The sequence below is a fragment of the Papaver somniferum genome, chromosome 3, assembly GCF_003573695.1.
Source record: "Papaver somniferum cultivar HN1 chromosome 3, ASM357369v1, whole genome shotgun sequence".
NCBI lineage: Eukaryota > Viridiplantae > Streptophyta > Magnoliopsida > Ranunculales > Papaveraceae > Papaver > Papaver somniferum.
Genome location: NC_039360.1, coordinates 38,247,591 through 38,263,240, shown reverse-complemented (window position 1 = coordinate 38,263,240; position 15,650 = coordinate 38,247,591). Strand labels below are relative to the sequence as shown.

Genomic DNA, 15,650 nt, shown 5'->3' with positions numbered 1-15,650 from the left:
TCCACAGATTAGTGGTCAGGTAGAGGTTTCCAATAGGGAGATAAAGCGTATATTAGAGAAAACAGTTAATCCTAATCGGAAAGACTGGTCGTCTAGGCTTATTGATGCTTTATGGGCTTACCGTACTGCGTTTAAGACCCCCATTGGAATGTCACCTTATCGACTTGTGTATGGCAAGGCATGTCACTTACCTGTTGAGTTAGAACATAGATCATGTTGGGTTGTTAAGCAGCTAAATTTTTCACTAGACAAGTCAGGAGCCCATAGGAAACTCCAGCTCAATGAGTTGGAAGAAATTCATAGAGATGCATACGATAGTGCTAAGGAGTATAAGAACAAAATGAAACTTTTGCATGATAAGAATATTTTAAGAAAGTCATTTTCTCCAGGTCAAAAAGTACTTCTGTATGATACCCGCTTGCATCTTTTCCCTGGGAAGTTACGTTCTCGGTGGACGGGTCTTTTTATTGTTCACACTGTCTTTCCTCATGGAGCTGTTAAGATCGAGACACTGGATGGTAGTAGTTCTTCGAAGGTTAACGGTCATAGATTGAAACCCTTTTTTAGATCCCTTTACTACAGGTGATGTTGAGGAGGTCCCTCTGGAGGACCCTGTTTACCCTTGATTGACCATCGAGGCGATTGTATGTTGTATATTAGTTTTTGATTTCTCTCTTCACCCAGGTACTATCTTTCCGACTTCTCTCTTTACTGATTCCTCATGTTACTTTGCTTTTTGGTATTTCTCTTTCATTAGAAACATTGAGGACAATGTTAGATTTAAGTTTGGGGGTGGGGAAGAAACTTTTTGTTAGCTTTTAGTTGCAATAAATAAACTACAGAGCCTAGAAATTTATGCTTATTAAGGTTGGCACTAACCAATCTAAGTGGATGGGAACATCTTGGTTGTAGGAGTTGAGGAACCAATCTGATTAGATGGAAACATCTAAAGAGTCTATTCATAAAAGCACAAAGCTCAGGTGTTAGAATTGAAAAAAAAAACATGGTAGTTTCGCCATAACTCGTTGAATCCTAATCCCTTCTGTTTTTATTTCTTAAGTGATTTGGTGGGGCACACGACTCAAGTTGTTACCATTGCTAGGTGAAATAGAGTGATTGAGATACAAAAAAAAATAAAAAATTGAGACCAGACCATCAAACCAACCGGAATAAATTCAATAAAGTCGACCACTGGTGCCCTTGTATATGCCAGTTGTGTTGACCTAGAGTTAGGTTTATCGACCATTGGTGCCCTTGTATATGCCAGTTGTGTTGATATTAGTCAGACCGGTATCTCAGTCCATTAGGATAGGTTCATCTTGGCAGAGGCCTTCAGACAAATATGGGAAACACCGTTCACTTTAAACCATCATTTTTCTCTACATCCATCTTCTTAATCTTTCCATGTTGGTTGACTCCGGTTATAATGTACAGAAACTATCTGAGTAGAGATTTGTCACTTATATATGAATTTTAGTATGCTTGAGCGCAAACTCGTGTACAACAATTGGAATTTCGCATCAGGGTACTTCCTCCTATAGTCAATGTTTGTATGCCAACCAAGGAGATTCTTTAGTGCCTTCCAAGGTTCTGCGTAGATAACTAGGGTCTGGAGTAAAGGTTTTGTGGGTACACCTCTGGTAAACCCTACGGAGACAACACTCCGCCGCTAGGGCCACTTAGCGGTTTAACGGCTTGCTGCACGTGCTAAGTGTAGTAATTATTTTTCTAAATTAGTTTTGCTCGAGGACTAGCAAATAATAAGTTTGGGGGTATTTGATAGACACATTTTTGTCTCTGAATTGTCCTCAGTGTCTCTATTGTTAGTGCTCGATTTTTGTACTAATTATGGTGTTTTATGTGTGTGTAGGTATTTTTGACCAATAAACATTTTTGGAAAAATCGGCTCGAAAAATTATGCTGAACACTCCTCGGAGGATATTTTCTATGCAGACTCTCAGATTGGATATGGGGCACCCAGTTAATAAGGGGCATCACAGGGCGCCACCTGCTATTCGCACCCCTGTCGTGGATAAGGGGCAGTTCATCTTCAACATTTCAAAAATGAATTTGGCGGGAAAAGTGCATAGTTTACTACCAGAGTAGGTTTCGAGTTTTGGGCCATTTCTGAAGAGATTCAATCGTTGTTTTTGATTTGGATTAACTTCTTAGGCCTATACAGAGAAGGTATGTTCGTTGGATTCGAGAAATCTGGGTTGAATAATCGGGTTTTGGATTAAACAGGGAAGATAGATACTCGTGGTTGGTTGGTGGTATTTCTGGAAATTGGGAGAAGATAATTCTCGCAGAATTTGCATCCATCAGGTTTGGAAATAATGGGAAACAGTTGACGTGTTTGAGAGCTAAAAAAGGAACCAAAATCTTCATATTTTTGGTCATTATTCAAAACAGTGAAGGAAATATTCTCGGGATTTTCTCGAGTTGTTTTGTGGAAGTTACATGGATATTTATTCCCTGCAAGAGTTCTACTCATTCTAGGAAGTGTATGGCACGTGTTTGAAGAGTTCTTGATGCATGGGAATCACCAGCAGATGCGTGCAGAGAAAAAAATAAGAAAATATGTCACATAAATGGCAGGGGAGTAAAAGAGGATTATTCTTGAGTTAACTACGAGATTCGATGGTACTACTGGGTATAAAAAGGATCCTGAGGAGTCATAGATGGTTACTGAGAGTTTAGGAGAAGACATAGGCGATAATCAGAACCACCAGAAATATTTTTCTGGTGCTTCTCATCTGAAGAACACGAAGAACAGACCATCCAAGACAGTCGTTTTTCAACAGTGGAAACGACACACAGGCGTGGGTCGAGAGCTATAGAATCAGCGACAGTACTGTTCTATCGTTCTTTTCAGTTTGTAATACTTATAACTGTTACAAACCTGGTTTTTAATAGTTTTTCTCCATTTCATCTTTGTAAACACCCTTTGAGAAATAAAAATGAATTTTGAGTGTGTTTCCAACATGATGATGAGCTAATTCTCCCACAACCAAGGCATTGAGGAAGCTATTCACGCATGAATAGTGGGTAACTATTTCATTTTCTCTAATTTTTAATTATAATTCACTCAATCACTGCTCTTGCAGAGTTTTTAAATGTTTACATAATTTTCTTAATTACTTGTGATTCAATTTGATAGATTATACTTTGTTTAATCAATTGATAGTCTATGCTTGGGGAATACAATTAATATTTGAGAATATGTTTGATTAATTGTGAATTAAGAAATAAGGGACTTAAAAGATAATTAGAGTTTTGGATTATTTGCCATAATTTATTCATGTGTGATAGTGGAATCAGTGTCTTGGTTATTCCTAATAATCTTGAATTAAGTTTTGTTTGTTTTTAAATTTCATTAAATCTAAAATCTTTTGCTTTCACAAGTCTCAACGAACTTTTTACTACAACTCAATCAAAAATCACATCAGTAGTAAGTGCGAGGATACTGAAGGAACTGACTTGGAGTTAGTTTATTCGGTTTCAACTATACGAATTTGTAGTAGTCTTTGTATAGCGTCTTAATTTTGAGAGTATTGGAAACTGGACAAGGTCCCGGGGTTTTTCTGTATTGTATTTTCCTTGTTAAAAAATTCTTGTGCATTGTGTGATTTACTTTACTTCGGCGCTGTATTGCTTTTCATTTATAATTAATGTAAATACATTAAGTGTTTGATCCCATAGTTTGGTTCGAATTCCGAACTTACTCTAGTGTACACCTTGTTGTTGTCATATTCTTGATAGTTCTTATCTATATTAGATCACACAAGGTGTGTCTTGCGTAGGTTGATATCGGAAGATTGTGGTGTACTTGGTATCCTCGTCATTTCACTCTCGTTCAATCTATGTTTCCCACTCTTTATTCTTTGGCCAGAGCCACAAGAAAACATGTTATTGACTTATATACTGAGGATGTAGAAATAATCAATTGGCATTTGGACTTTCCTAGAAGACTCAGTGTTGAAGATAAAAATGAAATAGAAGGGCCTCAGATGTTTTAGATATTGTCAATTTAAAAAACATCTAAGATGTTGTGCTAGAGTGGGTTATCCCTAGCAAAAAAATATTCTTTGTAAAGTCTACCTATGATAGTCTCACCAACAAAAATTTATCTAAACCCATTAATCCTTTGTTTGAAGCAAGAAGTATCTTACAAAATGAGTTGTTTAGTGGGGTCTTTGATGTATAATCGTTTGTTTGCTAGGGACTTACTGAAAAAAGAGGAATTGATGTGTACTCTGATTTTCCTTTTGTTTTCAAGATGAATCTTCGCGCCTTCTTCCAATACACTGACCTTTTGCTTGAAAGATTTGGTTGTATTTTTAGGACAAGCTTAATTAGCATTCACTACGACATCGATTTATGTTTGACGATTCATTCTTGACAGTTCCAGCATTACTGCTCGGTCGAACTCGCAAGCATTGTTATCTCAAGCTTGTTTGTCAATGTTAGTGATCAAAACTATAAGTCTTGATTTCTTGTCTACTTATAGATGTATCGGACTAGGATAGATTTTGTAGTTGAGCATTAGACTTCATGGCGCTCATCATTGAAGACGAAGAACTACTAAGGAGAGCTTGTGGAACTTCATCAACAAAAAGGTATGTGAAGACTAAAACTCATCTATCACTTGGAAAGTCTATTTCTACTCTATAAGTCGTGTTACGATATAGTTTTCTATTATACACATTTGAGATTTCGTGCTGAGTTTAACTCGCTTACATATTTCTCGGAATATGTGTTGGCAAGCTTTTGCTTCGACCAAGTTCATCTTGATCATGTGAAAATCGCCGAGCAACATCTTATATGATTCGTGTGATACAATCATTTGGTGTAAACTTGAAATGTTTCGATTATGATTATTTTAATAACTTGAAATTTTTTTTGATGCTAATAGTGTGTGAAAACGGCTATTGTCATCCTCTAAGAAAGTTTCAATGATTGAAATAAAAGTTTAGAATACTTAACTATCATTGTATTATAAGCATATTGTGCATTCTTGCATGTATGTGATCCATGACCGGAACTAAAGTATGCATACCCGTATGCGTACTTGAAGTTGCGAAATTCCGTGTACCAAGTATACATACCGGTTGCATAAGGTATAGGTCCGGAAATCTATGCTAGGATTTGGAAGTGTACTAAGTATGCGTACCCGTTTGCATACTGGCGAACAAAAACTCAGACCGGCTACTTAAGTATGCATACCCGTTTGCATACTTGAGTGGTTAAGGTTCTAAAATTGGTTGGCTCGTGAACTAATACATTTATATATTGAGGAATGCATTCTTTGAAAACCGTGGCTATAATGTTCATGAATTGATTCGAGTGAATCAAACCGATTTTGCTTCAGTTGTGTTCTTGTATACTTCTATGAGAATATAGCAATTGACCAACTCTTTAACTAGTTTCATTTGAGTCATTTGAACTAGTTATGGTTAAGATGAATAAGGTTTATATGGGAGTATTCATATGGCTAACCTTGGTAAACTATTGTTGAGCCAACATGGTGTACATGTTTAGGTACGGTTACATAAACCTAAATGAGGGTACATTTCATTTGTGTATAACAAGCTAAGTTCGATCTAACGGTTGAAAGATATTATCTTGAATATAATCAGGTTTTCATCTAACGGTAAATATTGAATGCTTTATTACCAAGGTAACTTAGATTGCAAACCCTGATTTGAAAACTATATAAAGGAGAACTCTAGCAACTGGGAAACCTAATCCCCACACCTCTTGTGTGATGCTAGTTGCATAAGCTAGAGTCGATTCTCCTTTAACCTTAGGTTTTTCACGAAACCCTGTAGGTTAACGACTTAAAGACTTCATTGGGATTGTGAAGCCAGACCCAAATATTTTCTCTATAGTTGCGTGATCTGATCTTGCTGTTTCTATCGTGTTTGAGTACGATTTTCTTTAAGATCGGCTCGAGATTTATTCTCCGATGGGCAAGATAAAAGTTAATCACAAACATCTTCGTCTCATCGTTTGTGATTCCACAATATCTTATTTCGCTACCATACGATTAAGATTATTGTGAAGTGATTGATATTGCTAGGCTGTTCTTCGGGAATATAAGTCCGGTATATCAATTGGTTTCTGTTCACCTTGATTTATCAAAATACGGAACAAAACTCGTAGGTATTTCTGTGGGAGACAGATTTATCTATTCCTATAGACTTTTCTATGTGAGACAGATTTGTTTATCAAGTCTTCGACTTTGGGTCGTAGCAACTCTTGGTTGTGGGTGATATCAGCTAAGGTAATCAAGTGCATAGTATCCTTCTAGGATCAGAGACTTAAGGAGCGCAACTGTACCTTGAATCAGTGTGAGATTGACTAGGGTTCAACTACAGTCCATCCCGAAGTTCATTGGTAGTAGGCTAGTGTATGTAGTGGCTTAATACAGTGTGGTGTTCAAATCTGGACTAGGTCCCGGAGTTTTTCTGCATTTTGGTTTTTCTCGTTAGCAAAATTCTGGTGTCTGTGTTATTTCTTTTCCGCATTATATTTTGTTATATAATTGAAATATCACAGGTTGTGCGTTGAATCGATCAATTGGGAAATATAACCTTTGGTTGTTGATTGAAATTGATTGATCCTTGAACATTGGTCTTTGGTACCGTTCAAATTATTTCTCTTATATCCAATCGGGCTCGCAAATTCCTATTTGATGATTGCAGATTGAATTGAGAGATAGAGATACTAAACTCTTTGATATACTTTTTTCTAGATTGAGTCTAACTGTCTAGTTGATTTTCTTTCTAATATATTGGAGTTTGTCTATTCAGATTGCAAATTGAATTGTTGGGTGTGGTTGTTAGACCCCCGCTTTTTCAATAATGATATCCAAAGTCATAATACCCGGAACATGATACCTATAGTAATCTGTTATGGTTTGAAAGAATTCGATAGTATTTTGTAATTAGAAAAACAATGAGATTGCAATTTTTATAAAATCCAAGTATAATCTATATTCATATGTCCCATTTTTCAAGGGATTTAAGGTATTCAATCTTGTTTTCAATGTTAGATGAACAAAAAATTTCTTGATTTAAGTCTACTAATTAACCTTAGTCTCGGAATGATTAGATTTAGGTAGCTGAATGTCAGAATTCATCGAATATTCTTGAAGATTAAAGGTCGAAGATCACACAAAAATATCAGTAAGAACTTCATTAACAAAGGTAGTGAATACTAACTATCTTATTTGACTCATTGTTTTCTATCGTCTAAGACAATATCGTTGGATGTAGTTATTAATGAGATACAAAGAATAAGATTCGAGTTCAAGCTTGTACTTGACTAATCCCAAAATTAGAACTTCAAGAATGAATTTTCAGATGAACTTGAGGTTGAGAGCAAATCTAATTGTTAAAAAAAAACTATGTTTGCACAAGAAGTGCCTAACATTCTAAGTTGCAACTTGAGTTCATGAACTATATAAATTTTACACGTCCAATATATATGTAATAGAGTTTGTAAATTTTTAGATTCTACAAGTTTTCTGTTGAACTCCAAATTGTACTTTCATTCGCTAATTGATTTATGAAGTTAGTGAATAGTGAAATGCTTGGCTGGTTCAGTTAACACCAAAATTTCTTGAGTTTGCAAATTTCATTCTTCAGTTTCCATACTGTAAGGTTCGTTACTGAACCGTAATTTACTTGATTGATTCACGGACCATATTGGTTAACTCGTGAACTTATGGTTCATGGCCTTTATTAATAAATACGTGTATGCACCATTCTTCTTTGTATCATAAGACAAACTTCTCATGTGTTTAATAGTGTTCATTATTGGCACCATGTTATTGTGAGTAAGTTAGTGCTTTTTTTAATCGTATAGAAGCTAAATTTTAGAAGCATCCTTCTTTAGAAAGTACTTGATCACCACTCTTACGACTTCTATCAAAGGAAAAGATTCTATTGATAGAATATTCCGACTATGGAAACAAGTTTTTTTGGGACCAAACTAAAAATCTACTCTAAGTAGTATTGAGATCACATGGGATCGAAGTAATTCGTAAACATGGAAAATAGTTTACGAACTTAGGAAATCAAGTAATCGTAACTTGAACTTTAAGAAGCCTAGCCTTATTTTTCATTATAAATAAAAGATTCTTTAGAACAAAGATTATTAATCCATGCATGATGCGCATTCTGGTTGCTGCAAGAGTCGTTTTCCATATACTTAGGTTTCTCCGAGAAACATAATTATGTTACAAATTTTAAGTCTTTACTTGGGCTTTATGAAGTCCGGTGAGACTATCTTTTACCTGATAGATCTTTGTTATCCGGGATCTTACCTTGATTATTATAGTTATTTTATTATTTTGAGGTCTGTCTCTTCTGATATAAACTGACCATTAAAGAACTATAGATTGAGGAATAAGATTTATAGAAACTATGAGGAGCTAGTTATTTGTCTCGGACCTTGTTAGTTCCACAAGATTAAGATCTAAGTTTGTACTTAGATGGATCTTATGAGGTAGAATTAACTAGAATCTATACAAGTTTTTAAACAATTTAAATCATAATTGTTAAGGATTCATTGGTAATTATTTTTACATTACTTTAATTATAATATTTATAGGACATCAAATAGGTGTCATATTGGAGGTGGGGTTAACAATAGTGTTCAGGAAGGACTGTGGATCATCTTTTAAAGAGAAACTATATTATGTTAGTTTTATTTTACAAGAGCATCGTCTGAAGAGAACGTGCATTCTGCTAGAAGATTCACAAGAGGATTTTCTAAATAGAATTGATTTTCTTCTAAGAGTTTCAAGATGCTTAAATATAACTATAACAGGGAAACGTTAAGAGTATACTTTATCTCTGTTACATCTATGGTTAAGTCTGATATTATGCAAGAGGTGTAACAATTTAAATCTATGTTTATTAGGTCTGGACTAGGTACCAAGATTTTTCTACAAAATTGTAGTTTTCTCGTTAAAAAAAATCTTGGTGTGTTTGCTTTATTCTTATTTCCGCTTTATAAACTCTTTTATAAATAATTATAGTGAAAGAAAATAAGTACATTAATGATTCTTACCTTGTTGATTACAATCTGTAGCAATGATTATCTAGGAGTTGTATTATGGGTGCATGAACGAAAATGTTGGTGGTATATCACTCTCATTTTCAGAGGTTAGATTCTCAAATGTATTTTTCTCATTTATTTTTATTCCTTGTTTTAGGGTGATCAATATCTTGTACCTTCTTTAGTTATCAATAAAGTCTTTTTTTCTCGATAAAAAATAAAAATATATAATTCACCAAAAACGCAGTGGATCATTATATAATTCCCAAGCACCTATAACCAAGCGAAATTAAATTTTACTCACATCTTACAATGTACATGATCATCCTATAAATCACTTACAATACACCTCAAAAAAAAATATATGTTCCATTTGATTGTGCTCATAATCATCCCATAATTTACGGTCAGATAACTCAAACCATTATTATAAAATTATGTATTTCCCTTATCAAAGAGATATTTACATTATTTTGGTACTATATTTTCGCTATAATTAATGTATAATAGGATGGAATAACACGCGTCTAGCATACGGATATCAACTAGTAAAATATTTAGTATATAGTAAGTTTTGATTTGATTTTCAATAACAACTATTGAAATGTCTAGCATTTAATTTTTGAAAATATATGCTTCAATAAAGCGTAAGTAGAAATGGATGGTAGTATAAGTATTTAGCGTAACCTACGTATAATTTTTAAAACATGTTATCTAAATTCATAGTATCAAAAATAATTCACAGTGGATATTTAGCTTTAACATCCGTAAATTTCGTAACGGTCAAAAAATATAAATTCACTAGATTTTATCCCATCTCCAATTTCCTTTTATATCACTTCTAAAATCACCTAACCATATTATGTATCAATCACTATTTGAAATTAAAATTTTGAAATAGTCTAGGTGTAACACTCTTAGAAAGAGAGTTATGTGGTGCTAGACTTGCTTCTGACTCTGGATGCCAAATCTCTCCTTTCCAAAATGAAACTTGGTGTAAACGACAATACCAATCAAGGATTGAGGCAGGGTGTCTGTGGGGTCTATACGGACTACTTTATTTTGAACTTCAGTAAGGATATACTTGATTTTTCTGTAATTTTAATGACCAATGATAGCAAATTTATATGAAAAAATTGAAATTTTGTGTACAGATTGGATGAAAACGTAAACACGATTAATCCATAGTGTATAAGTCCCGGCTCCGTCCTGGTAAAATATTTAAAATATAGTAAGTTTTAGAATTAATTGATTCGATTTTCGATAATAACCGTTGAAATGCCTAGTATAAAAATATATGCTTCAGTAAAGTGTAAGTAGAAATTGATAGTAGTATAAATATTTAGCATAAACTATGTATAATTTTTAAAATATATTATCTAAATTCATAGTACCAAAAATCATTCACAATGGATATTTAGCTTTAACATCCGTAAATTTCGTAACGGTCAAAAAAAATATAAATTCACCAGATTTTATCCTATCTTCAATTTCCTTTTATATCACTTTTAAGATTACCTGACCATATCGAGTATCATTTTTTGATACTGAATTTTGTAACACTCCTAAAAAGAGAGTTATGTGGTGCTAGACTTGCGTCTAACTCCGAATGCCAAATCTCTGCTTTCCAAAACGAATCTTGGTATAATGGGTGCAAATCTGACATTCGAAGCATGCTGTATTTTAGCTTTGGCAACATCCACTATACCCAAAATTATAGATAACATATGCCCATAGTGATTGTTGGTAGCTGTCTAGTGTTACTCCCTCTCCTTACCAAACCACCCTTGATAAAGAAAACCCGACCCCACGCCCACGGATACAAATTCCGAAACTAAAGATTTTCCGTACCCCAGTTTGATAAGTGGCTTAACTTATCACATGATAAGCCACAACCATTATAAAACCCTTGCGTGTGTGTTTTTTCTTATCACCCCCTCGGTCTATAAGTTCGCCAGACTATGTTCTTGACAGATAATTTTAATCTCTCAAAAAAATTCGATTTTTTCTTTCTTCACCGTCTCAGGTTAGTATCGCCTTCAAAGGATTTTTCTTTTCTTATTGATTAAGTTTTTGAACATCTTCATTACATTTTTCTTGCTCAACTCTTGAATTTCTAGTAATTGACTCATGTTCCTAGTAATCTTTATAAGCCCTAATTTTTTTGGTACAAAAATCATTGATTTTAGATAGTTGTATGATACTCTGGGTGAATTATTCAATGGGTTGTTTTTTTGCAGAAGAAAGGCGAAAAATTTAATAGAATAATGTCGAATTCTGATAAAAATCAGGCGTTGTTTCTGATACTACAAGCACTCTATGAAGGGCCTTATATGAAGGCTGCTCACCAGTAGGGCTTCTTTCGAATCTCGAGCGTGTTTTTGAGAGGGGTTTTTGATATTGTAATTGATTGAATTCTTGTTGCTTTGAACAGGTTTGAGCAAGAATCTGGAATTTACTTCAACATGAAGCATTTCGAAAACGAATTACGGCATGGACATTGGGAAGAAGTTGAGAATTACCTTCTTGGGTTTACTGAGTTAACCAGTAACCGGTACTCGGTTAAGCTTTTCTTTGAGATTAGGAAGCAAAGGTACTTGGAGGCATTAGACAGGTAATTTCTTGCAAATCATGTCTCCGAATTATGCGTCTGATGCTGTGATGAATACTGATTGCAAATGCTGCTATGTGTACTGAATGCGAATACTGCTATGGGTGCTAATTGCAAATTCTGCTGTGCCCACTGATTGGAAGTTCTTTTAAATTTATTTAGGAAGGAGCCTGCAAAGGCTGTAGATCTACTGATGAAGGACTTGAAGGTTTTTAAGACATTCGACGAACTTGTTTATTCGGATATGACTGGACTTTTGGCGTTGGAGAACTTCAGGTATATGAATTAATGTTAAAACCTTCTGTATATCTCTCTTTTAGTCTGGTGCAGGCAGTTGAACAATGTAATTCATGATTATTGTGTAGGGAAAATGAGCATCTTAAGATGTATGTCGATGAAAATTCTGCACGGGCCACTTTGTTTGATGCAGCCAAAGAATTGATTCAAGCTAATCCACTTTTCAAGGACAAGTTAACTTTTCCTACCCTTGAGGAGTCGAGGCTGCAATCTATCATTAACCAGAGGTGATTGCTTGTTTTATATGTATTGAGGCATTTTTTCTGCACTGCCCCAAAAGAATGGTTTGTAACTGTATGCTAGTATTGATTCGTTACCAACCAGTAATTGATATAAGTGTGTAACAATGCAGCTTGATTAGGCAGCAACACCCTCCTCAACAGGACACCCTGATGTCGAATCCCTTTACGTTGGGACCTGTCCCACCTCAACAGAACCAGATGTCCAATCCCTTTGCATTAGGACTCGTCCCTGCAGGTTTTGGAATTCGTAGCCAACAAAACAATGGAGGTATACCTTTATTCGGGAAATATCAGGTAGGTAATCTGGTTTGCTCTTTATAGTTTATCATGTATTATTTCTGGAGATTTTGATTGTTGTAATGTTGCTTTGTTTTCCCTTGCACGCGATGCCTTTATATTTACCATAACCTTCATATTAAGAACATTAAGATATTGTAGTCAAACCAGTAATTTGAACAATATCGAATTGGGTTTTGCTAGAACTCGGAGAATCCATGGCTTAAACTGGCCAAGGAAGCTGATGATGAGGTCAATATTATCCATATCAATGAACTTAAAGAACAGGGTCACTGTCGATCACTGCGTCTTCCTAATACGTTGAAATGTAACAAGGTAGGATTCTCTATTAGACTCTTAGTATAATTGCTCCATCATTTTATTTGTCTCTTTTTCTTGTAATTGTAAAATATGCTATTCTATAATTACGGTCAGCTAAAAGCCAACTGATTTATTGCTAAATCATGTCCTTATATGGATTTTCAAAATTGCTTTCCACTAATTCTTTGACGACAAAAAATTTGCAGATATCAAGGTTGATGTATATTAATTCAGGTTGTTCAATTTTAGCGCTAGCATCAAACGCAATGCATTTTCTTTGGAAATGGGGGAAAAACGAGGTAATATGTTTAACATGTTACTGTCCCCTGTTAAGGTTAGAACATGAGCACTGTTTTTTTTTATGCTAAGATGCTTTGTTTTTCAGGCATCAGCCAGTGTTCTCCCTGAAATATGGGAACCGAAAAGTGGTAAGCTGATGCTAAATGATATAGAAAACGTTACCAATAACGAAATTGAGCCTTGTTTCGCCATGTCAAAGAATGGTCTTTATCTCATTTCAACGTCGGGTGGACTGATTTCCGTATTCGTGACGTCAACATTTGAGGTAATCTAGCAAAAAATTGTGTCAGTATTTTACTATGGTTTTATGTAATGCTCTGAATTTTGATATATTGGTACTTGATTTCTTGCCGTGCAACATAGAGTATGAGTTCGTTCATGCCCCCACCACCTGCATGTACTTGCATCATTTTCTACCCTGAAGACAACAACATATTGATTATCGGCACGGAGGATTCAAAAATCATTATATATGATGTCCGTCAAGATGTGGTATGGTTATTGCGTACAAAGAATTATCTACATCTATGATGATCTGGTTAAAAAAATCACCTTAAAGCTGTTATTTTCCTTTTTGTTGCAGGTTAATCAAACTCTTAAAGGCCACTTTAAGAAAATCACAGGTTTGGCATATTCTACAGAACTCAAAGTGCTAGTTTCATTGGACGAAGAGGCTCAGGTTTGTATAGTGTGGCATGGCACTTGTTATAAGTTTTCTTGGCTTTTGCAGAATTATGGCGTCAATCTTGAAGTTGATGACTATCTGATCTTGTTATGTGGTGTAGATTTGTGTGTGGAAATGGGATACATGGGTTAAGCAGAACAACGGTTTGCAAGTTCCAGCAGGGAGGAATTCTGCTTCAGCTATCCGTGTGCAATATCAGAAAGATCAGATTCACTTCCTTGTGGTGCATCAGATACACCTTGCTATCTACGAGACAACAACCTTGATGATTGTAAAACAGGTAATTTTTTTCATCAATTCGAGGTAATTTTTTAATTTAATTTTAAAGCATTTAGTTCAACTTAATCTGTTTTGTCACTGCAGTGGGTTGTACCAAAATCTACGGCGCATATCACTGATGCAACATTGTCCTACGACAGCGAATTGGTATTTGCCAGTTTTCTTGATGCAACTATTTTGGTTTTTGAAGTTATGAATCTTCAACCTATGTGCCGCATTCAACCACCTGCTTATCTCCCTGCAATTTCGAGGTATGAATTTGTTATTTTGATTCACAGATTGGTCGATACATATTTACTTTCGAATAATACATACTAGCCATTTGTTTACTGATAAAGCTAAATCTAAGAGAATGACAAGTAGCATATGTGTGATATATTGAAATTTATATGCATAGAAGATAGGCCACAACACACATTCTGGTGGCTAAGTACTTAGTGGAGCTCAGGCATCAATAATCGCCTTCTGCAATATAATGGTCAGCAAAGATAATCGTTAACCCACGGAGTGCATCATACATGTTGGTAGAGGCCTAGAACGTGAATAATTAGTACACAACTCGTTTTTAAAACTTAATTGCAGTAAAATCATTCTCATTCTTAGCAATATTTTGATGTTTGCAAAAGTGATACACTGATAATTATGTGATGATAATTGTTCTTTTCATTGTATTGCAGCCCCGGTGTTTACCCGATTGTGATTGACGCTCATCCAACAAAGAATCAGTTTGCAGTGGGACTATCAGACGGTGGTGTTCATGTCATAGAACCCCTTTACCCATGAGGAACCAGTGTTGTACCAGCTGTTAATAATGTATCTGATCCATCAACCGGCCATTCTTAATAGAAGTTGCAAGTTCTGAATAAAAAACCAATCATTCTATATCAAAAATTTCAAAGTTTTGAGTAACGTTCGAAATTGTAAAACTCAGTACGATTTTTTTACAAAATGACCTTGGATATATATTTTACAGGTGCAAATTATAAACAGTTCACTAGTGGAAAATGGGGTATCTTTGACCCACATCAGAGACCCTCGTTGACCGTAGCCGACACGTTGACCATAAATAGCCGTCTCTGATTCGGTAAAAACACGGAGAAATTACGAGTATATAATAAGCCGTCTCTCAATTAAAAGAATTATTTACTATCTTGCCATCATAAAACTACCAATTCAACGACCCTCAACCTCCGATTCAGATCTGGTGATCGATTCTGGGCCCCACAATTTGATTGGTCACGATATGGTAGACTGAAAAGAACGGCTGGATTATAACAATTCTTTCTTCGTTTTTATCGATGTGTCTGTACTCATCTCTATCTCTTTATCTTTCATTATCTTCTTTATTCTCTCTCTCATACCTCTTCACTAGCTCACACCGAACTCATCTCCATCCTTCTTTCTCTTGTTTTGTTTTTTTTTCTCTGTAAGTTTAAACATTTGCTCTCGATCGACCTCCATCACCTTCTTCTTCTTCAAAGAATCTGTTTCATCGATTTTTTCTTCTCAATCCAGATCCGGAAGGTGAAACAAAAGTCAATACCCTCAAGCTAATAATCGATTCATCGGT

General features: G+C 35.0%; 1 protein-coding gene across 1 annotated transcript; it reads left to right on the top strand.

Moving 5' to 3' along the window:
• The first annotated feature begins 11,066 nt into the window (after nt 1–11,066).
• On the top strand, nt 11,067–15,045 carry LOC113361159 (protein TOPLESS-like). Its single transcript, XM_026604497.1, has 14 exons — nt 11,067–11,095; nt 11,310–11,419; nt 11,504–11,683; nt 11,843–11,956; nt 12,046–12,204; nt 12,330–12,513; nt 12,700–12,831; nt 13,023–13,115; nt 13,202–13,381; nt 13,480–13,608; nt 13,700–13,795; nt 13,902–14,081; nt 14,165–14,331; nt 14,758–15,045. The coding sequence occupies exons 2-14, from the start codon at nt 11,337–11,339 to the stop codon at nt 14,861–14,863; spliced, it is 1,803 nt and encodes a 600-aa protein (XP_026460282.1). The 5' UTR covers nt 11,067–11,095; nt 11,310–11,336; the 3' UTR covers nt 14,864–15,045.
• Nucleotides 15,046–15,650: the final 605 nt, after the last annotated feature.

Coding starts and splice junctions, on each gene's coding strand:
- LOC113361159 (XM_026604497.1), top strand. CDS start 11,337: ATGTCGAATTCTGATAAAAATCAGGCGTTGTTTCTGATACTACAAGCA. Junction 13,382..13,479: donor TCGTGACGTCAACATTTGAG/GTAATCTAGCAA, acceptor CGTGCAACATAG/AGTATGAGTTCGTTCATGCC. Junction 14,332..14,757: donor TATCTCCCTGCAATTTCGAG/GTATGAATTTGT, acceptor ATTGTATTGCAG/CCCCGGTGTTTACCCGATTG.